The 24,569-nt window shown below is 42.8% G+C and overlaps 1 protein-coding gene across 1 annotated transcript; it reads left to right on the forward strand.

The window, feature by feature from the left end:
• The first annotated feature begins 15,635 nt into the window (after positions 1 to 15,635).
• Positions 15,636 to 23,377, forward strand: LOC127080011 (uncharacterized). The gene is made up of 4 exons (XM_051020348.1): positions 15,636 to 15,857; positions 17,103 to 17,648; positions 17,805 to 18,744; positions 23,352 to 23,377. Exons 1-4 carry the CDS (start codon positions 15,636 to 15,638, stop codon positions 23,375 to 23,377), a joined length of 1,734 nt encoding a protein of 577 aa, XP_050876305.1.
• The last annotated feature ends 1,192 nt before the right edge of the window (positions 23,378 to 24,569 follow it).

Raw genomic sequence — 24,569 nt, forward strand, 5'->3', positions numbered from 1 at the left:
GTTGGCATTGATTAGGGAGACTTAATCTTCCTTTATTCAAATCTAATTCATCTTGATCAGTTGATCAAGTGAATGGCTTTGAATTAAGGATAGGTTGTCTTCTAAATCATGCAAAAGGCTTAAACCAATACAAGATCAATTCTCTTTTTTCTTTTTGGCATGGCAAGTTGTTGGAACTTGGTTCATTAATCAAGATTTCTAACTTGTGTTGTTGCCTACATTATTATTGACCGGCCTCAGATAGTTGTGACTTCTACATAAGTCCAATTACGATTGCTTAACATAGCACTAAATTTGCCTTATGGCACACTAACTACTAACACTAACTATTGACAATTAGCATTTACTTTTTTCTCTTTACTTTTATGCAATTTACTATTCTTGCACATATTATCCATTTGCTTTTCTCTTTGCTCACTTGAGCACATGTTTATGTTAATGCCATTTGCCTTTTGCCCACTTGAGCACATAATTGTGTATATATTATTATGCTTGTGTTTTGTTTTGATTGTTGTGAACCAAATGCAAAGAAATGGACTTAGTTTCTAGGACTTTCCCTATGCAAATAATGGAGAATTGGACTTAGATTCTAGGACTTTCCTTATGCAAAATTGGAGTAAATGGACCTTAATGAAGAAGATGGATTAGCAGGACTAAATCTCTAAACTCACTCTTGTCCATTCTTGATTTACTTCATGGAACTTTTGATGTGTGTGTTTCTGTGCTAGGGAATTCTACTTGAACTTAATTGGAGGACCATTGCCATGATCATTCAAAGTGAAAGATACAAGACACATTGAGGATTTATTATGAGACTTGTTTGATTGCTTATGCTTTGTGATTGCTTATTCCAAAGGATAGGAGCTATTGGGATCATCAATATGATCTCAAGAGAGGAACTCCTTGTGTGGTTTTGTTCTTTTTCCCCTCACCTCTTGTATGTTTAGGATTTAGCCCTTCTTCTTCTTCTCTCCACTCTAACCCAAGCCAAAACTCTTTGTGCAAACATTTAACCATGTTTTTTTTAACATTAGAAACCTAAGCCTTATGCTTTTGATTTTCAAACTTTCTTTTCATAACACTTATTTTGAATTGAACTTTTAAGTTAACTTTGACCATTTTTGTATATACTTCTAATTGGTAAATATAACTCATTCAAATACTTTTTTTGTGGTTCCAATGGCCACTTTCTTAATCAAAATCTTTCATAACCTTTAGCTATTAGGTTTGAGTTATCCTTGTGGTAGATGTAATACTCACCTATATCCTTAGTGATGGACAAAAAGTCTTCCATGCTTATTATAGGGTTAACCCCTCACTAGCATGTTGAAGTTATCCTCACATGGTGGATTTGTGGTTTTAGGTTGAGTTTTCTCCCTTGGATAACAAAAGACCTTAAGGCTTTTGGACCAATCAATTCACCCACTTATTTTGAGATTTTTACCCCGAACTACGAGGTTTTGATCCTAATCTTTTTTAAGATGGTACGTAGGCAATGGGTTTATCTATCCAAACACAAAAATGTAAATAATTTGTACATTCTCTTCTCATCTCTTCAATCATGTTTGCACAAACAAAATTTTCCACAAAACAAACAACCTTCTCAACAAGTATGAAAAGGGCTCCCTAGGAGTACCTAGGATGTTTTGGGTACCTAACACCTTCCCATTGCATAACCAACCCCCTTACCCAGATCTTTGTTTCTTTTACTAGTTTTTGTTAAAACTATTAGGTTTTTGTTCGCTTTCTAACCATTCCTTTGGATAAATAGAAGTGCGGTGGCGACTCGACTTGTATGATTTACCTTGGATTTAGTCAATATCTCTAATGGTAATGAATACCCCGCTACAGAAAAGTGGCGACTCTGCTGGGGATCTTTGCCTAGTGGGTTTTGCCTACTTTTCATGCTTGTTGTATTGTATTGTATTGTCTTGTGACATATTTTTGTGCAATTTGGGATTACTGTATTGTATGTAATGATTGAATTTCTTGATATTAATTCCTTGTATGTTTGGTGATCTTTGTGAGATGAGTTCTATACCCGGACTCGAGTGCACTTAGGATAGGAGAATGGCGTAGTCTTGTTGACTTGTGTGGAGTTATTCCTTAGCAAGTTGACCTGCAAGTCCATTCACTTGGTGGAGGTCATGTTGGGATCAATAATGTCACACGAGTAAGTTGTGGTTATACATTACTCTTTCCAATATAGACCTTAGAAGCCAAGGACCTTAGTTTACCAAGCCCATCTTGGCCTATTCTTAGGATGTAGTGCGAAAGTCGTTCAAGTGTAAGATTTGATACGATTGTTACGCGATACTACACTCATAAGAGTCTCTCTTGAGAATATTTTTGGAATATGAGTAGTCGTTTATCCGATAATATCCGAAAGATGGGATGATGACTATGGGAACATCTTGTAGAACATGTTTGGCAGGTTTACACCCTAGTGCATTCCCTTTGGGGTGGTTCTTAACCGAGACTCCATGCTCGTGACTTGCAACAAACCCTTGATTTATGATTGATATGTTCATGTATCCTTAATATCAATGGAACTTGGGTGGTGATAGGGTGTAAACCATAATCCACCAAAATGGATGATTGATATTAAGGATGATATGATCCATCCCATGACCTTTGTTTGGTGTGCTTTGCTTGATCCTTGAGTGTGATTGTTGCATTCATGCACTCATTTGCATCCATATCATCAAAATAATAAGAAAGTGGTCAAGGAACTTAAGGGGTTTATTTGCAAAATTTTCAGACATGGAAAGACAAAGAAGGAATACAAAGAAGTACAACTTCAGACAACCAGATTTGAAAGAGTTAAGGAATCTGACATCCTATGTATTAGATCTTTTGGGTTTCAAGGCTCGTTTTGGGAAGCTTCTTCCTCTTCTGAATACTCAGGTGCATGAAGGGTTGATGAGTGTATTGGTGCAGTTTTATGATCCCTTGTACCGTTGCTTCACGTTTCCGGATTTTCAGCTTTTGCCTACACTTGAGGAGTATGCCTACCTTGTGGGTATACCTATTCTAGACCAGTTGCCGTTCAGTGGCTTGGAGAGTATTCCTACTTCTCAAGAGACAGCTGACATGTTGCACATAGATGAATCTCTGGTTGGTGCTCATATGACTACCAAAGGTGGAATTCAAGGTCTCCCTTCTGAGTTCCTCATTGCTCAAGCTACTGTATATGGGAAGGCCATGAGTGAGGATGCCTTCGAAGCCATATTTGTACTTCTCATTTATGGATTGGTATTGTTCCCCAACATCGACAAGTTTGTGGATGTGAACGCTATTAGGATTTTCTCTACTCTTAATCCCGTTCCGACTCTGTTGGGTGATACCTATTTCTCATTGCATATGAGGAATGCAAAGGGTGGTGGTGTCATTGTGTGTTGTTTGCCTCTGTTGTATAAGTGGTTTATTTCTCACTTACCGCAGATGGTCGCCTTCAAGGAGAACAAGGGATGTCTACGGTGGTCCACGAGACTCATGTCTCTCACTAACGATGATATCTCTTGGTACAACCGTTTGTATGATGGTGTGCAAATCATTGACTCTTGTGGTGAATTCTCCAATGTACCTCTTCTTGGTACATGTCGTGGGATTAACTACAACCCTGTTTTGGCACGTCGTCAGCTTGGGTTCCCCTTAAAGGATAAACCTAATAACATTCTGTTAGAAGGTGTGTTCTTTCAGGAGGGTAAAGATCCCCAAAACTTGAAGGGCAGAATGGTCCGCGCCTGGCGCAAGTTTCATAGGAAAGGAAGGAATGAGTTGGGTCCTAAGAATTGTGTTGCTATGGAGCCGTACACTACTTGGGTTAGGAAGAGAGCGTCTGAGTATCTCATGCCTTACGAGTATCTGAGACCTACACCTTTGGTTATGGTTGGGCCTTCAACCCTCCCTAACCAAGGAGTAGAGGAGTCGAAAGACGAAGACCGATCACGTGCCTGGATCCGTGAAAGGGAAGAGTTGCTTCAGCAGATCAAGGAGAAGGATGCTTTGATAGAGTTCCTCGAAGACTAGGTTATTGATGATCTTGATGATGCATGGACTTCTCTACTTCCTCATTCTTCCAAGTTTTGGAAAAGGAAGTACGATCGACTCGCCAAGGAAAAGGCGGATATGGAGGCAGCCTACGAGAGAGAGGTGAAGAGGCTTCGCGCATCTTATCTTCCTGTGTCCCGAGCTTTAGATGATTGTTTCTAGGGATCCATAGGATGATTATTTTCCTTTTCTCTTGTATATGATTGACAATGTTGTACTTCTTTCCCGATATTATTTGATGAGATATTTCCATACGTGATAAATGTTTAATATTTCCAAAATTTGCAAATAAAACCCTAGAGTTCCTTTGAAATAAATAAAAAAACAAATCATATGCACAAACATTGCATGCATCATATGCATAAGCAGGTTTTGTTCCCGGCTTCTTGTCCTATGGTCTAACTCTGTGTTCTTCAATTATTTTGAAGACAAGCTGACTCACCGGTACTACACCAGAGCCAACATTTCAAGACCGATGGATCATCTGGAACAAGAGAACCGTGAGCTGAAAGAGGAAGTGGCCAGACTGAGTGCCTTGATGGAGTCATTCTTGGTTGCCCAGAGCCAGTCTTCTCCGACGCCTTCAACTCCTCCCCAGAGGACAATCATCTCTGAGATTGTCTCGTCAAGTGTGCCTGCAGCCAGTGCACACTTTGCTCCAACGGCCATGCCAGCCGGATTCCCGTGGGGGATGCCTCCCAATTTCATGCCTGAGGGTCCTGCTCTTACCTTTGCTTCTATGTCGGCATCTAGCCCGGTCCTTGTTGTTCCTCCTCCTGTCGTGCATACTATGCCCAAGGTAGACGACACCATCTATCATTCTGAGCCATCTGAAGGCCCAAATGTCTATGAGAAGATGGACGCTATGAACGATCAATTTCTTGAGCTTCGCAAGGAATTGAAAACTCTCCGAGGAAAGGATCTTTTCGGCAAGTCTGCTGCCGAACTTTGCTTGGTCCCCAATGTAATGATCCCGGTGAAATTCAAGGTCCCTGACTTTGAAAAATACAAGGGAAGTACTTGTCCTCTCAGCCACCTGGTCATGTATGCCAGGAAAATGTCGACTCAGACCGACAATGACCAATTGCTCATCCACTACTTTCAGGACAGTCTGTCTGGTGCCGCTCTACGTTGGTACATGGGTTTAGACAGTGCGAACATCCGATCCTTCAACGACCTTAGCGAGGCCTTCGTCAAGCAGTATAAGTACAATGTGGATATGGCTCCCGATAGGGATCAATTGAGGGCCATGTCCCAGAAGGACAAGGAAACGTTTAAAGAGTACGCCCAGAGGTGGCCAGAGTTAGCAGCACAGATTGTGCCCCCGCTAGAAGAGAAAGAGATGACCAAGATCTTTCTGAAGACCTTGAGTTCTTTTTATTATGAGCGGATGATCGCTAGCGCTCCTTCTGACTTCACCGAGATGGTGAATATGGGGATGCGTCTAGAAGAAGGGGTTAGAGAAGGACGTCTAACCAGAGAAGAAGGCTCTTGTACCAAACGTTATGGGGCGTTCGCGAAGAAGAAAGATGGAGAGGTGCATGCTGTGACCTCCCATGTGAAACCAAGAAGACCCTCCGTGAGGAGGAAGACTGTGCGTCCTGTTAGTAACCAGCACCAGGTGGCTCATATAGCACCTGTATTCAGAGACAATCAACAGTATCAGCAACATAACAACAATCAACAACCATATCCGTAATATCAACAAGAGCAACACCGATGCAGCAGTAGGCCTACCAGCCTCGAAACAATAATCAAACCAGAATAAGTTACGAAAGGAAAAGGGTCACCTTTGATCCTATTCCAATGACGTATGCAGAATTATATCCCTCTTTGATAGAGAGGAAGTTGATTACTCCGAGAGACCCACCGGCTATACCTGCTAATCCCCAGTGGTGGTATAAGCCCGAATTACACTGTGTTTACCATTCTGGTGCTCCCAGCCACGATGTGGAAAATTGTTACCCTTTGAAGACCAAGGTTCAAGACCTTTTGAGGTGTGGTATTCTGTGTTTTGAGGACGTAGGTCCTAATGTGAAGAAGAACTCATTGCCCGAGCATGGGAAACCTGTCAACATGGTCCATGGCTGCCCTGGCAAGTACAAAGTCAAATACGTCAGTCATATTCGACAATCTCTGGTCGAGATGCATCGTTTTCTATATGAGTATAGTCAGTATGAGCATGACCATGATAGATGCCGAGTCTGTTCTGTCAACCAGAGAGGTTGTCGCCAGGTGCACAAAGATGTGCAAGAAATGCTGGATGAAGGAGTTATTGTGATCCTTCAAAACAGAAATATTGATGAAGATGAGCCCGAAGTCAATGTGATTTCTCCAGTGTTTCGAATCCCCGAGCCTGTTATCATCAAGTATGATAGTAGCAAGCAGAAGGCGTCTCCTGCACTGATCATTAAGCCTGCCGGTCCTGTACCGTACTCGTCCGTAAAAGCAATTCCCTATCGCTACAATACTGTCGCGGTAGAAGATGGGAAAGAAGTGTCCTTACCATCCCCCTCTGTTGTTAACATTGCTGATGTAAGTGGTTTGACCCGCAGCGGTCGTGTGTTTTCAGCACCTCCCAAGCCCCAGGCTAATGCTGATTTTGTTGAACGCCCGATTGGGAATGCTGTGAGCACTCCGAATCCGGCACCTGTTATTAAGCCCTCCTCTACATTGATAACTCCTACTTCTGTTGGCCCGAGTGGCAATGTGAAAGAAGACTATGATGAGATGCTGAGGCTCATCAAGATAAGCGAGTACAATGTTGTAGACCTGCTTCAACAAACGCCATCCAAAATATCGGTGTTATCATTGCTGTTGAATTCAGAACCACACCGAGAGGCTCTGCAGAAAGTTTTGGATGTGGCATATGTGGATCATGATGTCACAATAGAATAATTCGATAGCATTGTTGCAAACATTATCGCTTGTAACAACCTGAGTTTCTCTGAGTTTGATCTCCCTAAGGAGGGAAGGGACCACAACTTGGCATTACACATATCTATGGGTTGCAAAGACGACGCCATGTCCAATGTGCTGGTGGACACTGGGTCATCACTAAACGTATTGCCAAAATCCACTCTTTCGAAACTGTCATATCAAGGGCCTCCCATGAGGCAGAGTGGAATTGTTGTGAAGGCTTTCGATGGGTCTCGCAAAACTGTGATTGGGGAAGTTGATCTCCCAGTCAAAATCGGACTGAGTGATTTCCATATTACCTTCCAGGTTATGGATATTCACCCATCGTATAGTTGTCTCTTAGGCAGACCATGGATTCACGAGGCAGGCGCCGTGACATCCACCCTACACCAAAAACTGAAGTTTGTGAAGAATAAGAAACTGGTGGTGGTAGGGGGAGAAAAAGCTCTCCTGGTTAGCCACTTGTCTTCCTTCTCATATATAGATGCTGAGGATGAAGTTGGAACTCCTTTGCAAGCTTTATCTATTGCTGAGCCTATTGAGAAGAGAACTCCTTCATTTGCTTCCTATAAAGATGCAAAGTTGGCAATTGAGTATGGTGCGACTGCTGGTTTAGGAAAAATGATTGAGCTAGAAGACAACAAGTCTCGGGCTGGCATAGGATTTTCTTCTAGGGTTTTCAACACCAAAGGGCTGTTCAAGAGTGGAGGTTTCTTCCACACCGGTCAGGATGAAGAAGCTACTGCCATTTTGGAAGAAGATACAGAGGATTCTGGCAATTTCATCATCCCTGGAGGGGTCTGCAACAATTGGGTCGCTATGGATATTCCAACAGTAATCCATAAGTCGAAGTAATGTTCACCGTGTTTAAAAACCCTCCTCCCATGCCAAAAGGAGGAGCGATGACATTGTTGGCACATTAATACAATGATATTTTCATTCAATAAATTCATGTTAAATGTTTGTTTTTCCAATTATTTTCCCTTTTCTCTTTTTTGCATGAAATTGGTGATCACATAAAACTTAAAAATAAGAATAAAATCAATCTTTTCATCTGCAGAATGACTTGCCTTGTTTGAATTCTAAAGCTTTTCATATCCAAAATCATTATGCAGGTTGATCAAACCCATTGAACATAATGATCCAACACCATCTCCCAATTTTGAGTTCCCTGTATTTGAGGAAGAAGAAGATGATGTTGAAGAGATTCCTGACGAGATTACCCGTCTACTTAAGCATGAAGAGAAGATCATTCAGCCACATCTCGAGAATCTGGAAACAATCAACTTGGGGTCTGAATATTGTGTTCGTGAAGTGAAGATTGGGGCACTCCTGGAGGAATCTGTTAAGAAGGGGTTAATCGAATTGCTACGAGAATACGTTGATGTCTTTGCATGGTCATATGAAGACATGTCTGGTCTGGATACAAATATTGTGCAACATTTCTTACCTTTGAAGCCTGAGTGCGTGCCTGTGAAGCAGAAGCTCAGAAGAACTCATCCTGATATGGCAGTAAAGATCAAAGAGGAATTTCATAAGCAAATTGATGCAGGGTTTCTGGTGACTTCTACATATCCTCAATGGGTGGCCAATATTGTGCCCGTGCCTAAGAAAGATGGAAAAGTCCGGATGTGTGTGGACTATAGACACTTGAATAAAGCTAGTCTGAAAGATAATTTTCCTCTACCACACATTGATATGTTGGTAGATAATACAACTAAATTCAATATCTTCTCATTTATGGATGGATTTTCCGGATATAACCAGATCAAAATGGCACCCGAGGATATGGAGAAGACAACATTCATCACACCTTGGGGTGTAACACCTCAAAATTTGCCCGCCGCTTCTTGAGACTAGTTTGGGGCATTGCATTTCATGTTTTAGGGCTCTAGGCATTGCATTTTGCATCTCATGTGAAAATGAGAAGGCCATCCTCCAAAGTATTTTCAAAAGATGGGGAAGTTAGGTGATTCAAGCCTGAGGGTCTCTATGAATTGATCATCAACCATCTGAGGGTATGAGCTCCAATTAGGGTTTCTTGATTCTTCCAAGGTTTTTAGCATCATCTTATTTGCAAGGATATATCACCATCATCATGGTTCTATCATCATCAAGGGTTTCATACTTCATCCTCAAGTTCCTCTGGATTAGGGTTGTGACCTCTAGTCAACTCTAATCAATGCAGTTCTTCCAACTAGGGTTTCTCAAAGAGATGAGGTATTTTCTTGGGATGAGGATCACATGATTATTATAAGGAGCTTACATGAGCTAGGAATTCATTTTGAAGCAATTTCACCAAGTGGTAGAGGCTCAAGTTGATCAAGACATTTCAAGGTCATCTAAGGACCAAAAGTCAACTGTGCAGTCAACTGAGGGCTATGAGGTGGGGAAATGAGTTGAGACACCTCAATCATGTTAAAGTGTGATCTATTCATCATTCTAAACATCCATCTTGAAGATTCAAAGGTCATGGCAAAAGTTACTAAAAATGGAAAGTTTTTGGTCCACTTTCAACTTGACTTTTCAATATCAAAGAAGTTTGAAATGGATTTTTGGTGAACATTAAAGTTGTATAGCTTTGTCTCCCCTTTTCAAAAAGTCCTAATTCATTTCCATGTGATGGATGGTTGAGGAGTTATGGTCGTTTGATCACAAAATGTGTATGGAAATTCAAAATGGCATAACTTTTGATATAATGCTTCAAATTGGTTCATTCTTTTTGCAAAGTGCTTCTCATGTTCAAGGCATCTCAAAATGACATCATTTGACTCAATTGTGAAAGCTAAGCCTCAAGGAATCATGGTCAAAAGTCACATTATTTCACATTTGTTCTAAGGATGGTATCATGCTACAAATCAAAATTCACAAAGAACCAAGGCAAGGCTTCACTTCAGGATTCTTCATGGACCATATTGGAGTAAAAATGAGCCCTTGCCATGCATGAAAGAGGCGTGTATGTTCATTGTTGCACACATGTTCAAAATGAAGCAAATCTTCACCATTCATTCTTGGCTTAAGATGCATGCAAAATAATCTTCAAATCCTGACCCTTGGTTGTTCTTGAGTGGATAAAGATCCTAGCATGGGGCTGAACACGTGCATTATGGCCATGGGAGCTCATTTTGCATTTTGGCAATTGGCATGATAACTCACTAATCATGATTACTACATGGCTAAAATGATTAGCAGTGTCATTCACAAGGAGTATAAGTAGTGAAACCCTAATCATAACTGCCATAACTACATTTTCAGATCTAGAATTGAAGAAACTCTCTCAAAATCTCTCTCTTCGAATTTGCATTTTCTTCACACAAACCTCAAAGATCATTGCATATTCTTGATCCTCATACTTCACTGATCAAGAATCATCCATCGTTTGGTGTAATTCCTCAAGAAATCAAGTTGTTCAAGTGCATTATCATGATGATCGAATTTGGAAATTGAGGTGCATTCAAGAGGTTTCATCCATTTATTTTTGCATAAAGCTTCAAAGGAAGTTCAAAGGAGGTGATATAGAGCAGCTGAGCTCGTGAGATCGTGATTTTAGAGATCTCCATTTCCAGGTGACTTTATTTTCACTCTCTCCTTTTGCTGATTTTAGGTTATAGGATTGAAGATCTTGTTGTGTAGGTCATGAATATATGATTAGAATTGAGATTGAGTGAGTATTGAGGATTTAGTCGTGACTGGAAGTTTGGATCTGAAAACTTCTCTTCTTCGATTTGCAAAACCTAGGAAGAATTAGGAGAGACTAATAGGATATTTGGAATCAGCGTTGGAAAATGAGTGGAACGGTGGTGGTCTGGTGAATTTCTGGGAATTTCATGGTGGCGCCGCCGTGGGAGCCACCGGGGACTCGTCGGGGAAGACGACCGGAGCGGAGCTCCGGCGTCTGTGTCATGCTTAGGGTTTGGCTGAGTGTGTGCCATGTGGTGCACTGCGTGGAAGAGTGATTGGATGAGATGCGTTTGACCAAGGCCACGCGTGCATCGACTGCTGACTGGGGAGGGAGAGTCAATTAGTGAAACGGTGCGTTTCACTAGTTTGAACTTGGACCGTTGATTTCAAAAGTGCGCCAGATCCAATGGCCTATGATTTTCCTGATTTAATTCAAATATTTCATTTCCCTCCATTTTCTTTTTTTTATTCCAATTATTTTGGTCATTTTGTTTAATTCATAAAAAATCCAAAAAATGTCCAATTGAGTCCCAATTTTTTTTCATAGTTTTGTATTTGTGTCTACTTTTTTATGGTGTAAATTCAAGAATTTTTGGTGTCTGGATTTTTATGTGGAAATTTTTGAATCAATATTGTGCCAAATTGATCTAGTGCATTCAATGCATTGTGAAATCCTCAATTTTGAACCTTTTGATCCACTCTTTTGCATACATGACATTCATACATGACATGAATTATTGGTCACTGGTTTGGATTTTTTCTCACATGTTATCATCATTTTTGACACATAGAGAAAAATGTGATAATTTGTGTCACATTTTTGACATTGAATTGGTGCATTTTTGTTCACATAGCATTTGCATCATTTTGGACTTGATCTTTTTCATATTGAACATTCATGGCATAAGGAAATCATAAAAAAATTCCAAAGTCATTTCATGCATTTCTGATTTGATATGAATTTTCTAAATTGGAAGTTCATTTTGTGCATATTTTTGGTCATTACATTACATAAACAAGTTGAGGTACTTGATCATTGATTTGATGCTGGTCCTTTTGAGGACATTGGAGAGAGTGTTTGAATGTGTGATGTGCAAAAGGATGAGTCCTGGATTGGTCATTTACTTAGGTTTTGAGTCTTGTCTTTGTACTAGGGTTTTGACCCAATTTTGGGGTTTGTTCTTGGTCCATTTCTTTGACTTGGTTTGGGGTCTTCTTTGTGGTGTGAGCCTTTTCCTCTTTTGCATTGGTTTGATCCCTGATTTGTGATTCAATTCATCTCATGCCATTGTTTGTTTATGCTTTGTTGTGTTTGATTGGATATACATAAACTAACTTTGTCGCTTGTTTCAGGTGGATACTCATCATTGATGATTGGGTTTGTTCTCACCTTGTGAGATACCAAATGCATTGATTTCTGACCTATTTTTCTTTTGTAGGGTTTTAGTTGATGTGGTGAGCTCATGAGCTTGTTTGAGTGCTAGGGCACTTATGCATTAAATTGTGTAACTGTTAGAGGGTTTCACTGCTTGTCTTCTGGTTTTATGACTGAAGTATTAACTGTTTAGTCTTTGTACAGGTACCTTAGTTTCTTACTTGCTTTTGCTCTTACTTGAGCATTGGATTGTGGTTGACACACCACTCAGGTAGTTAGCTTCTTACTCCATGTAGTATGAAGTCCTGTCACCTTTTTGGCAGGCATTTTTGCTGGCAAGTCCTCCTTCAGAGGCTCTGTTTGTGTTTGTTTAAAATTGTGCCCAAAGACCTCCAAGGAGAGGCATGTGTTATTTGATAAGACCTCCAAGAGAAGAGGCAATTGACGGATAAAAGGGATTAGTAGTCGATCCCCCGTTATTCAGTGTGTCGTTCTTTATGCTCGCACTACGTGCTGATGCTTCAGAATATGTGCCCCATATCTTTTGTCCAGAGTCTGTCAAGTGGAAAAGGATCCCACTTTCTGGATCCCCATGCTTTCTGTGTCATGAGCTCACCCTGGCTAGGGTTAAGAGCATGAGGTCTCATCCTCATCACCATTTTGATCAACTTCACCCTGACGTTCAATGTTAGTGGTTAAGAGCTACAGATTACCCTTTTACATTTTGACTTGTTTGTCGAGGTTGATATGACCCCTCTTGACTAAAGCCCACCCATTGTTTGAGACTCTTGTATGGATATAGTGTGTGATGCTTGTTCACTTGTGTTGGTGTGGTTATTTACTTTCCTCTTCTCATCTCCTTTTCTGTAGGAGTTGTACGATTGACTTCTGAGGAAGTCGAACGTATGTAGAGTTTAGACTTGAGTTGACTCGCTTCCTGTGTAAGTTAAATTCTTGTTAGAGACCTCAACTTAGGGATATTGATTGCATGACAACTATTAGGCTCGAGTCTTAGTCTCCCTATTAGTTTGCTGTTTCCCCGGTCTCTGGTTAGTAGAGTGTTTTACCCCTGGTAAGGGGAACTACGTCGCCCTGATTCTCATACCAGATGAGATACGTAGGCAGGAGGTTGAGAGCAATCTCTCCGGTCACCCATTTCTTTGTTTTCGCGTGTGTTCACCCTTATTCTCGACTTGTGTTTACCGTTTCGAGCCTGTGTTTCCGGCATTTGTTGGCGTTGGTGTGAGTATCCGTTTGTTCAGCGTTTGTGTGTGTGGAATGTTCATACCTTGGGGAGATTTCTTCTGTTATTATTCGGGGTTCACTAGTTGGGGTTCATCTTTGGGGTTCATTCGTGACGATTGTTATTCACGTGGGGTTCATATTGGGGTTCATCTTTGGGGTTCATTCGTGATGATTGTTATTCGCTTGGGGTTCATCTTTGGGGTTCATTTGTGGTGACCGGTTATACATATCGGGATTTATTCTGGATATTTGGTTACTTTGTTGGGGTTCGTTCTGAAAATCTTTTTCTTTGGTGCTCGTTGGTTAGCGTTTGTTATTGTTAGGAGTCCGGTGTAAGTCCATGTATTGGCATTCTGTTTCCTTTTTGTTATTGTTAGGAGTCGGGTGTAAGTCCATGCATTGGCATTCTGTTTCCTTTTTTGTTATTGTTGGGAGTCGGGTGTAAGTCCATGTATTGGCATTCTGTTTCCTTTTGGGTGTTTCTTTTGACGTCTCAGCGTCCCCTTTTGGTGTCTTGTTTCAGCGTGCGTTAGCCGAGCTACGAGTGCTCTGATTCTCCTCTGGATAGAGAAGATACGTAGGCATAGGACGCGATGTCTTAGCGAGCATGTCGCCTTTTCCCGAACTACGTTGACTCTGATGTTTGTTTCTGACAAACTACGTAGGCCCAGGATGCGACATCCTGCCGAGTCCACTTCCTCCGTCCTCTTTCTCTCCCCCACCTGTTTATTCTTCCAGTTTGTGCAGTTTCTTTGAGCAGTTTATTAGCAGCAACCCTTTCCTTTCCCTTTGAGCTATCTTTTGAGCGTGGATCCTGTCGAGTACGGCGGACGTGAGGGGTGCTAACACCTTCCCCTTGCGTAACCGACTCCCGTAACTTGTAATCTCTGGTCGTAAGACCGTTCCTTTCCCTTTCTTAGGTTAGTCTTGCGCTCCGTTTCCGTCAGAGGATGAATAGCGTCGGTGGCGGCTCTGTTTTTTCCCCGCTGGTTGTTTTTCACGTTGCGACAGTTGGCGACTCGGCTGGGGACTGAAGTTGACCTCTTGCTGGTCCATCTTCCCTAAGCGAGTCAATCCTAGCGCTCTCTAGCGTAGTTTTTTGGGTAGTTTGGGTTGCTTTTACTTCTTTATTTATTGCATTTGTGATTATTATACTGTGATTATATATTTGCATATATGTTTGCATGCATCATGTTATTACTGTGCTGGATTCTGGACAGGTGTGGTTCCTCTGATTTGGGGGTGGGTGTTCTAAGTGGGGCTAAAACCCAAGCCCGAGTATACACCTAGGATTGGCGTGGTCTCATGGTTCCTCACATGTTAGATTAACATGTTGTTGCGACGTGACATACCACAGTCGGACGAGGTTCTTTTGAGAAAGCTCTTCCTTGTGGAGTTTCCACTATGGTTGGGTCATCTCTTTTGAGCTGTTGACTTCGGTGATCGTTCTTTCCCGGATCTTTGGGCTAGATGATCTTATGAGAGCTGCACGGCACACCCGAAAGGGCAAACCCATTGAGTATCTCATCCGATTGTTGAAACCGATTATCCGCCTTAGAATTCACCTGTGAGGGGAGGGGTTTGGTTCCTACAGGTACAGGGTTTGTTGGTGACTCTTTGATGGTGACTTTGGTTCGGTTCGTGATCTGGGTTCTATTTATAAGTTGGATTTATGGATATTTATTTCTGTCTGTGGTATTTATTGGCGGGTTCCGTTTATTTCGGATCCCCCGGGTTAGAGGTGGGGTTACTTGTTCAGATGATCTTGTTGCTGTCTGTTCAATTATTTTCCTGTGATGATGGTGATGTATTCTCCGGTTCCGTTTATTTTGGATCCCCGAGTTGGATTTGTGGTTACTTAGTCCCTTGGATGGTTGTGATCAGTTCTGAGACCGGGATCCAGTGCAGTTGATGTTCAGATGTCTTGGAGGATGGCACTATGAATTGCATTCATGCATCTGCATCATTCCCATTTTGCATTTATCCGCATCTAACTCATGTTTATCCATATGCAGGGTACATTCTTGATTGAGATTCTAGTTGAGAGACATCCTTGTCAGAATGTTGTTGTCGAATTATTATCCGTCTCAATGAAGCCAGGATCGAAGGACAAAATGTTCCTCATACGGATAAACACTGCATTCATTCATGAATCATAATAACTTGTCCTCTGTTTTGCAGGTGTCGGTTTCTAACGTGTTTGGTTGTTACAGGAATCATTGCTCGCGCACGCAAAATCATCCCTCTGCACGTAACTCGCCCGCACAGATACTTTACCAGACGCAACAAGCCTAGACTGATGGATCCATCCAACATTGACATTCTCGAGCTGAAAGAGAAAATGAGTGAGTTGATCAACGCCATGCAAGGGTTTGCCCTGGAGCAGAAAGCAATCACCGAGAAGGTGGAGAAGCTTGAGCTGGTTTCGATTGCCAATAATGGCAATAGTCAAGAGGGTAACTCCAACCATGGTCCTGGTGGTTCTAGGGGTGGTGGCGATCCCATAAAGAAGGAAACTAATGGTGGTGTAGTCATCAACAATGGTGGTGGTCTTGGTTTTGCTGCAGGCAGTGGCCCAGGTCATGTTGGCAACATTCTGAAGGAAACTCAGTTTTCTCCTTTCTTTGGGGCTGTGGAGGATAAAGAAGAGGATCAGTTCTCTATGTTGAATGAGCAGTTCGGTCAGTATGGTGTTCAACCGCTGAACAAAGAGATTCAGGTACTAGCAGAAAAGATTAGGTCTCTGGAAAGCCATACCACTCCTGGGACTATTAACATGACAAATATGGGGCTGGTTGAGGGGATTGTGATCCCACAGAAGTTCAAGGTTCCCACGTTTGATAAGTACAATGGAAGTTCTTGCCCGGAAACTCATCTGCAGGCCTTTGTTTGAAAGATATCTGCCTACACCATGGATCAGAAGTTCTGGATGTACTTTTTCCAGGATAGCTTATCTGGCGGGTCTCTCGAGTGGTACACCAAGCTGAGATCGTCAGATATAAAGAACTGGCAGGATTTGGGGGATGCTTTCTTCAAACAATACCAATTCAACGCTGACATGGCACCAAGCCGTACCCAGTTGCAGGGTATGTCTCAAAAGCCGAACGAGGGGTTCAAAGAGTATGCACAAAGGTGGAGAGAGTTGGCTGCCAGGGTTCAACCCCCATTAGTGGATCGGGAGATGTCAGACTTGTTCATGGGTATTCTTCAGGGGACTTTTGCTGAGAGGATGGTGGGATGTCCAGTTACTGGTTTTACGGATATAGTTGTGGCTGGTGAGAGGATTGAAAGCTGGTTGAAAATGGGAAAAATACAAGGAAATGCTCCGTCGTCTGGAGTGAAGAAGCCCTTCGGAAATGGTCAGCGTAAGAAAGAGGGTGACTCGAGTGCTATGTATTCCCAAAGAGGACACGGTAGGGATCATTACTGCCAGCATACTGCTGCAGTAACAATTCCTGCTGGTAATCAACCCGCACAACAGCAACAGCAGCCACCTCAGCAGAGAACACAAAGGGCTGGGTACCAAGTTAGGGGAAGGATGGAAGATCGCCAATTTGATAGGCCACCCATGACATATGCCCTTCTGTTGAAGAAGTTGAAGGATCTCGGGTTGGTACAGTTGAGGACGTTAGCTCCGTTAAGACCAGATCAGAGGCCTGCAAGTTATGATGAGAACGTCAAGTGTGAGTTCCATTCTGGTGCTCCCGGGCACAATATTGAGGGTTGTAAAGCCTTTAAACATGTTGTCCAAGACTTGATGGATTCCAAGGCCATCAATTTTGCACCATCGCCAAATGTTAATGATAATCCCATGCCGACGCATGGTCAGATGACGGTGAATGTAATTTCGGAGGATAAAAGTAAAATCGGGGTGACGGATGTGGATCAGTTGAGGACCCCAATGTCTGTGGTCAAGAGTCATTTGTTAAAGAATGGGGTTTTTCCTGGTTGTGATAATTATTGTGCTGCTTGTACTGTAACTGCAAATGGGTGTGTAATGTTGAGGGAGACGGTTCGGAAAATGAAGGATGAGGGAAGTCTCCGATTCGAGAAAGTTGCTTTGGAGAATGAGGATATTTCAACGATAACCATCTACTTCGATCCTGTCCACTTGTCAGTGTCGGCAGATGTGGTTCCAATTACCATCACGGTACCTGGACCTATTCCGTATAAAAGTGATGGTGCGGTGCCATGGGACTATGGTGGTGATGTGTATTGCAATGGGAAAAAGAAGGAAGATCGGGTTGCATTTGATACCACCGTTTCAAAGGTAGACAATGTCGGGCTTAGTGGTTTCACTCGCAGCGGGAGGTTGTTTGCACCTAACACATTGAGAGGTGGTGATGTCGAAAAAGAACAGAGAGATAAGGCCGAGGTTTTAGCCAGGGAAAAAGGAAAGTAGGTGGTGAATGAGGATACTCCTAGAGCGGCACAGGCGCCTGTTGGGCCAGAAAGTGAGTTTGATGTTGAGGCCGAGGAGTTTTTGAGAATTATTAAGAAGTCTGAGTACAAGCTTGTTGATCATTTGCAGCAGACTCCGTCCAAAATTTCGATCTTATCTTTGTTGTTAAGTTCAGAAGGTCGTAGAGATGCTTTGTTGAAGATCTTAAAGAAGGCCTACGTCCCGCAGGAGATTACAGTCAATCAATTAGAGACAGTGGTATCAAGTGGTAATGCTAGCCATGGGTTGGGTTTCACTGATCTCGATCTTACTATGGATGGGCGCAATCACAATAAGGCACTACACATTTTGATGGAGTGTAAAGGAGATGTGCTTTCGCATGTTTTGGTTGATACAGGCTCGTCACTCATTGTGTTGCCTAAGAAGGCCTTGGCTAAATTAGACTGCGAGGGATTGATTTTGAGGCCTACTGATATGGTGGTTACAGCGTTTGATGGCTCTAAAAGGGCTGTGTTCGGGGAAGTTGAGCTCCCCGTAAAGATTGGTCCTGAGATGTTCAAATCTGTGTTTTATGTCATGGACATTCAGCCGGCGTACAACTGTTTGTTGGGTCGTCCATGGATACATGCTACTGGGGCAGTAACATCGACTCTACATCAGAAGTTAAAGTATGTCTTGGACGGGAAAGTCGTGACAGTCTGCGGTGAGGAAGATATTTTTGTCAGCCAGTTGTCTTCATTTAAGTACGTCGAAATGGACGGTGAAATATTCGAAACACCAAGCCAGGCGTTTGAAACCGTCAAGGTGGAGAATGCCGTTTTCACTGAGAGAGAGAAGAAGTCGTTCATTGCTTCTTATAAACAGGCTGTGGAGGTGGTGAAAAGTGGAGAGGCCCCAGGTTGGGGAAGAGTGTTAGATGTTGCGGTGAAGGAGGATAAGTTCGGGATTGGTTATCAGTCAGGCCATGGCTCGTCTGGACAGAATAAAGGTCGTCGCCAACCGTTCATATTCACCAGTGCTGGAAGGCTAGATCCAGACCGTATTTGTGTTGTGGGTGAAGAGACTGACAGTGACTGCGAGCTAGACTCGTGGATAAAACCGTGCGTACCAGGAATGGAGATCCATAACTGGAAAGCCAAAAAGATCATCACTATCACTCTGCGTGAAGAGTAATATTTCTGTTTGTCAATTCTGTTTGCATGAAAGCCATACGTTTTGCCCGAAATGTAATGGTCCATTGTAAGGGCCACCTCATATGTTTCATTTTGCATTATTTGCATCATTAATAAACGGATGTTTTTCGCATTAAAAGCGGTGTTCCCTGTTTTTCATTTATTTTTGCAGTTTAAAAAATAATATAATAAAATGGCAATGTTTGTTTTCATTTTCCTTCTTCTTAAGTTGTCTCGTTCTGACTCTGAAGCAATGCATGAATCAATATTCATGCAGATGCAATTATTCTATGGATCTCATTGATGACAATCCTGTTACACCTCTATATGACTTCGACAACCCGATCTATCATGCCGAAGAAGAAGGAGAAGAAGATTGTGAACTGCCGGAAGAGTTAGCCAGGTTGTTGAAACAAGAGGAGAAGGTGATTCAATCGCACGAGGAGCGAGTTGAGATTGTTAATCTTGGCACTGAGAAGGTCAGAAAGGAAGTAAAAATTAGGGACGCTTTGAAGATGAATGTCAAGAGCAGAATGGTAGCACTGTTGAAAGAGTATGTTGATATCTTCGCCTGGGCTTATCAAGATAGGCTAGGGTTGGATACCAGTATTGTTGTACATAAGTTGCCATTGAGAGAAGATTGTCCTCTAGTAAAGCAGAAGTTGCGCAGAACTCGACCTGAGGTGGCCATGAATATCAAAGAGGAGGTACAAAAGCAGTTGGATGTTGGTTTCCTAACTGTCACTAATTATCCGCCTTGGGTCGCGAACATTGTGCTGGTACCAAAGAAGGGTGGAAAGGTGAGGATGTGTGTGGACTACCGGGATTTGAATAGAGGTAGGCCGAAAGATGATTTCCCATTACCTCACATCGATGTGTTGGTAGATAATACAACTCCATTCTCGGTGTTTTCCTTCATGGATGGCTCTTCTGACTATAATCAAATTAAAATGTCGCCAGATGATATGGAAAAAACAACGTTCATTACACCATGGGGAACTTTTTGTTATAAGGTGATGCCATTCGGTCTCAAGAACGCCGGTGCCACGTATCAAAGAGCTATGATGACTTTGTTTCATGATATGATTCATCATGAGATAGAATGCTATGTTGATGACATGATAGCAAAGTCACAAACAGAAGAAGGCCATTTGGTAGACTTGGCCAAGTTGTTTGACCGATTGAGACAATTCAGATTGAGGTTGAATCCGAATAAGTGTACTTTTGGAGTGCGGTCCGGCAAGTTGTTGGGGTTTATTGTAAGTGAGAGAGGAATCGAGGTTGATCCTGCTAAAGTAAAAGCGATACAAGAAATGCCTGAACCGAGAACAGAAAAAGAGGTTTGTGGTTTCTTAGATAGATTGAACTACATTTCGCGGTTCATATCTCATCTAACAGCCACGTGTGAACCCATATTCAAGTTGTTGAGAAAAGATCAAACGGTTAGGTGGAATGATGATTGCCAAGCGGCATTTGAAAAAATAAAAGAATATTTGCAGGAGCCTCCGATTCTGATGCCTCCTGTAGAGGGACAACCGTTGATCCTGTACTTGACAGTCCTTGAGGGGTCTATGGGGTGTATACTGGGGCAGCATGACGAGTCTGGTCGAAAAGGGCATGCAATTTACTACCTTAGCAAAAAGTTTACCGACTGTGAAACAAGATATTCACTGCTTGAGAAAACTTGTTGCGCTTTGGCTTGGGCTGCTCGCCGACTGAGACAGTATATGCTGGTTCATACCACTTTGTTGATTTCCAAGATGGATCCGGTCAAGTATATATTTGAGAAGCCAGCATTGACCGGACGGGTTGCAAGATGGCAAATGATTTTGACTGAATACGATATCCAGTACACTTCTCAAAAAGCAATAAAGGGGAGTGTATTGTCTGATTACCTCGCCCAGCAACTCATTGAGGATTATCAACCGATGAAATTTGAGTTCCCTGATGAGGACATCACGTTTCTCAAATCGAAAGATTGTGAGGAACCTATCCCGGAGGAGGGGCCTGACCCTGAGTCCGAATGGATTCTGATGTTTGATGGGGCCGTTAACGTGAATGGTAGCGGAATTGGTGCTGTTTTGGTTACGTCGAAGGGATCCCACATTCCTTTTGCTGCCCGACTAACATTTGAATGCACCAACAATGTGGCTGAATATGAAGCTTGTATCTTGGGTGTCGAAGAGGCGATTGATTTGCGAATCAAGAACCTTGTTATTTATGGAGATTCAGCTTTGGTTGTGAACCAGGTTAACGGGAAATGGTATACGCATGAATCCCACTTAATTCCATACCGGGATTATACGAGGAGATTGTTGACGTTCTTCACCAAGATGGAATTACACCATGTGCCGAGGGAAGAAAATCCTTTAGCAGATGCTTTGGCTACTCTGGCCGCTTTGATTAAAGTGCAGTGGTGGAATCAAGTTCCTAGTGTTGAGGTGGGACGGCTGGATAGACCAGCTTATGTGTTTGTTGTCGAAACAGTGCCTGATGATGAAAAGTCGTGGTATTATGACATCAAACGGTATTTGGAGACCAAGGAGTATCCCGAGGGAGCGTCTAAGAAGGACCGAAAGACTCTGAGGAGGTTGGCCATGGCGTTCTATCTGAATAAAGATGGGGTTTTGTACAAGAGGAATTTTGATTGGGTTTTGCTCAGATGTGTCGATGACAAAGAGGTAAGCCAATTGATGAAAGAGGTGCACGAGGGATCGTTTGGTACCCATGCCAGCGGGAATGCCATGGTGAAAAAGTTGCTAAGGGTTGGATATTACTGGATGACAATGGAGGCTCAGTGTTTCAACTTCGTGCGGAAATGTCATAAATGCCAGATTTATGCTGACAAGGTGCACGTGCCTCCAAATCCGTTGAGTTTGATGTCGTCTCCGTGGCCGTTTGCTATGTGGGGCATTGATATGATCGGAAAGATCGAGCCTACGGCTTCGAATGGGCACCAGTTCGTATTAGTGGCTATTGATTACTTCACCAAGTGGGTGGAAGCGGCGTCTTATGCAAACGTGACAAAACAGGTCGTGGCCAGGTTCCTGAAAAGAGACATCATTTGCAGATATGGGGTTCCCGAAAGAATCATCACTGATAATGGTTCTAATATCAACAACAAGATGATGGTAGAACTGTGCCGGGAGTTCAAGATCGAGCATCATAATTCTTCTCCTTATCGTCCAAAGATGAATAGGGCGGTTGAGGCGGCTAATAAGAATATTAAGAAGATTGTGCAAAAAATGGTTGTGACCTATAAGGATTTGCACGAGATGTTGCCATTTGCATTGCATGGGTATCGAACCTTAGTGCGTACATCTACTGGGGCAACTCATTTCTCGCTTGTGTATGGGATGGAAGTTGTGCTACCGGTTGAGGTCCAGATTCCGTCATTGAGAGTCTTGATGGATGTGAAATTGGAAGAGGCTGAATGGGTAAGTACTCAGTATGAAGAGTTGAGCCTGATTGAGGAAAGGAGGCTTGCGGCCATTTGTCATGGGCAGTTGTACCAGCAGCGAATGAAGCGTGCTTTTGACCGAAAGGTGCGACCTCGTGTGTACCATGTGGGAGATATGGTGTTGAAAAGGATGCCTCCTCCTCAGAACGATCGTCGGGGCAAGTGGACACCCAATTATGAAGGTCCATTCGTGGACAAGAAGGTTTTCTCTGGCGGAGCCTTGTTGTTGACGACCATGGATGGTGAGGATTTTCCATCCCCTGTGAATGCGGACGCAGTTAAAAAATACTTCGTATAAGAGACCCGCTGGACGAAAAGAATAAAATAGTCCAGGAAAAAATGGGCATCCCGGCGAACAAAAAAAAATGAAAATGAAAAGGTTCGGGCAAAAATTAGGGATAAAAGGAAAAAAACTGTACACCCGGCAAGTCGAACACCCCACAAGGGCGGCTTGGGAAAAAAAGGGTATCCCGGTGGACTGAAAACCCGAAAGGGCGGTCCAGGCAAAAGAGGGAGTGAAACGAACAACTGCGTCTAGCATGGTCGTTTGTACTCTGGATATGACACATGGATAATCTAAAAGCGGAGATCGGTCGGAAACGTCTTGTTTCGGAAGGCAGAAAGCGCGGAGAGTCTTGAGGACATATGGGTTGTAACGAGGTTGGAACTTGATGAGATCACGGGTTCACATTGCCATTAGGATAGATTTTCCTTTTGTGCGAATTACCTCTTTTCAGGGATTGCTTCCTGTGTACTGCTCAATTACGAGTCATCTTTTTCAATCAATAAAATGCATCTTCAGTTAAATAATTTTGTTTTCTTTTTCATTACCGCTTTGATTGCAAAAACATCAGTTTATTTTGATAAGAATCTTTGCATTTTGAGATGTAGGGGTCTCTTCCAATGCATGTTTAGAGGATTGAAACTTGAAATCTTATTCGGAAGGTAGAGTGACCTGGGTGTTGAAATTTTGGCACGCCTGGGGCACGTTTTATCTAACGATCTCTTTTGCAGGTGCTGTTGGTTATTTTCACTCACTTGCAGGTTGTGGTGCGAAGCGTTTCTTTTGACAAAAGATTCCTTTGAGGTCCGATCAGGGACGAGGAATTGAAGAATGGGGTAGAGACGGCGAAAGAATTGCAACGATCCTAGGGGGTTAATCAAGAAGACTCTTCAAAGTCTGAAGACTGGAGAGTTGGCACGAATCTAAGGAGGTTGATTTTCTTGAAGAAGGGAGAAGTCGAGAGTACAAGGTGATGAATCGGAAAAGACCAGATGAGTTTGGGAGCTCTCAAAAGTGGGAAATTGACACTATGGTTAGATGGTGAATACCAGTGTTCGACGAGTCGACGGGTGTTCCGTGTCAAATATTCCGTATCTCCCCAGCGGGTTCGAGGTCGGTGTTTCCTCAGCAGCCAAGCCTGAAGGTTGTTATTCCCCCGGCAGGGGTGTGCGTTGGTAGTTTTTTCCCAGTAAAGTCGCCAAGCAGATCGAGTTCAGTGGAGGTCATCCCCAGTGAGGGTTACTCTTTCCTCGACATCAGTGTTATCCTAAGCAGGGTTGGAGATTGGAGCGCTATCGGGTTCCTCAACAGAGTTGCTCGTGCCGTCCCCTGAGGGGGATACTTTTTATGCATTCATCATTTAGAGAAGCATAGCATATTTCATAACTAATTGCGTAGCATTTCCATGGTTATGGAGCATTATGCTGTAAAACTCATGCATCGGCATTGCAAGCATAAGCTAGTCTCGAGCCGTGGTTACCGTTTGAGAGCTGGTTTGGCTGGTTGGTGAAGATGTTACTCTGAGGAGTTTGGCATCGTGATTTTGAATCAACAGTATTCCCCTGTAGCGCGATATTGGAGGAAGAGATTTCGTTGGGCGGAGATGGAAATGAAGATTGGAGAACGTTACACAATCAGCGCGGAGATTGGGGTCTACCAGGAAAAAAGGAAGTGCTAGGCATTTTCTGGAGAACGGGGTTCAACTGGAGATGGAGATTGGAGTTGAAGATTGTATCCGGTATGAGGTCCTCAGGATTGTCTTCTGATCATGTGTCACCTTAGACTTTGGCGAGGCCAAGAGAATTCGTTATAGGTGTCTTCAAGGGAAGAAATGCACATGTTACCTTCCTTTTGTGAAGGTGTACCTTCTGGTATGTTGCCATCAGAGTGGTGGTTGGTGTTATTTCCGACGTTGCCAACGGAATTATCACAAGAGAATGGAGAACGGGGTTCAAATGGAGAAAAGGAGACACAGGGTG

Source organism: Lathyrus oleraceus, chromosome 5 (genome assembly GCF_024323335.1).
Source record: "Lathyrus oleraceus cultivar Zhongwan6 chromosome 5, CAAS_Psat_ZW6_1.0, whole genome shotgun sequence".
Classification (NCBI taxonomy): Eukaryota; Viridiplantae; Streptophyta; class Magnoliopsida; order Fabales; family Fabaceae; genus Lathyrus; species Lathyrus oleraceus.

Excerpts from the sequence above, each read along its gene's own strand:
- LOC127080011 (XM_051020348.1), top strand. The coding sequence starts at position 15,636 with ATGCAAGGGTTTGCCCTGGAGCAGAAAGCAATCACCGAGAAGGTGGAG. Across the intron at positions 15,858-17,102 it reads CAGGCAGTGGCCCAGGTCAT|ATGACGGTGAATGTAATTTC; the intron begins GTTGGCAACATT and ends ACGCATGGTCAG. Across the intron at positions 18,745-23,351 it reads TGTGGGTGAAGAGACTGACA|GTTGTGGTGCGAAGCGTTTC; the intron begins GTGACTGCGAGC and ends ACTCACTTGCAG.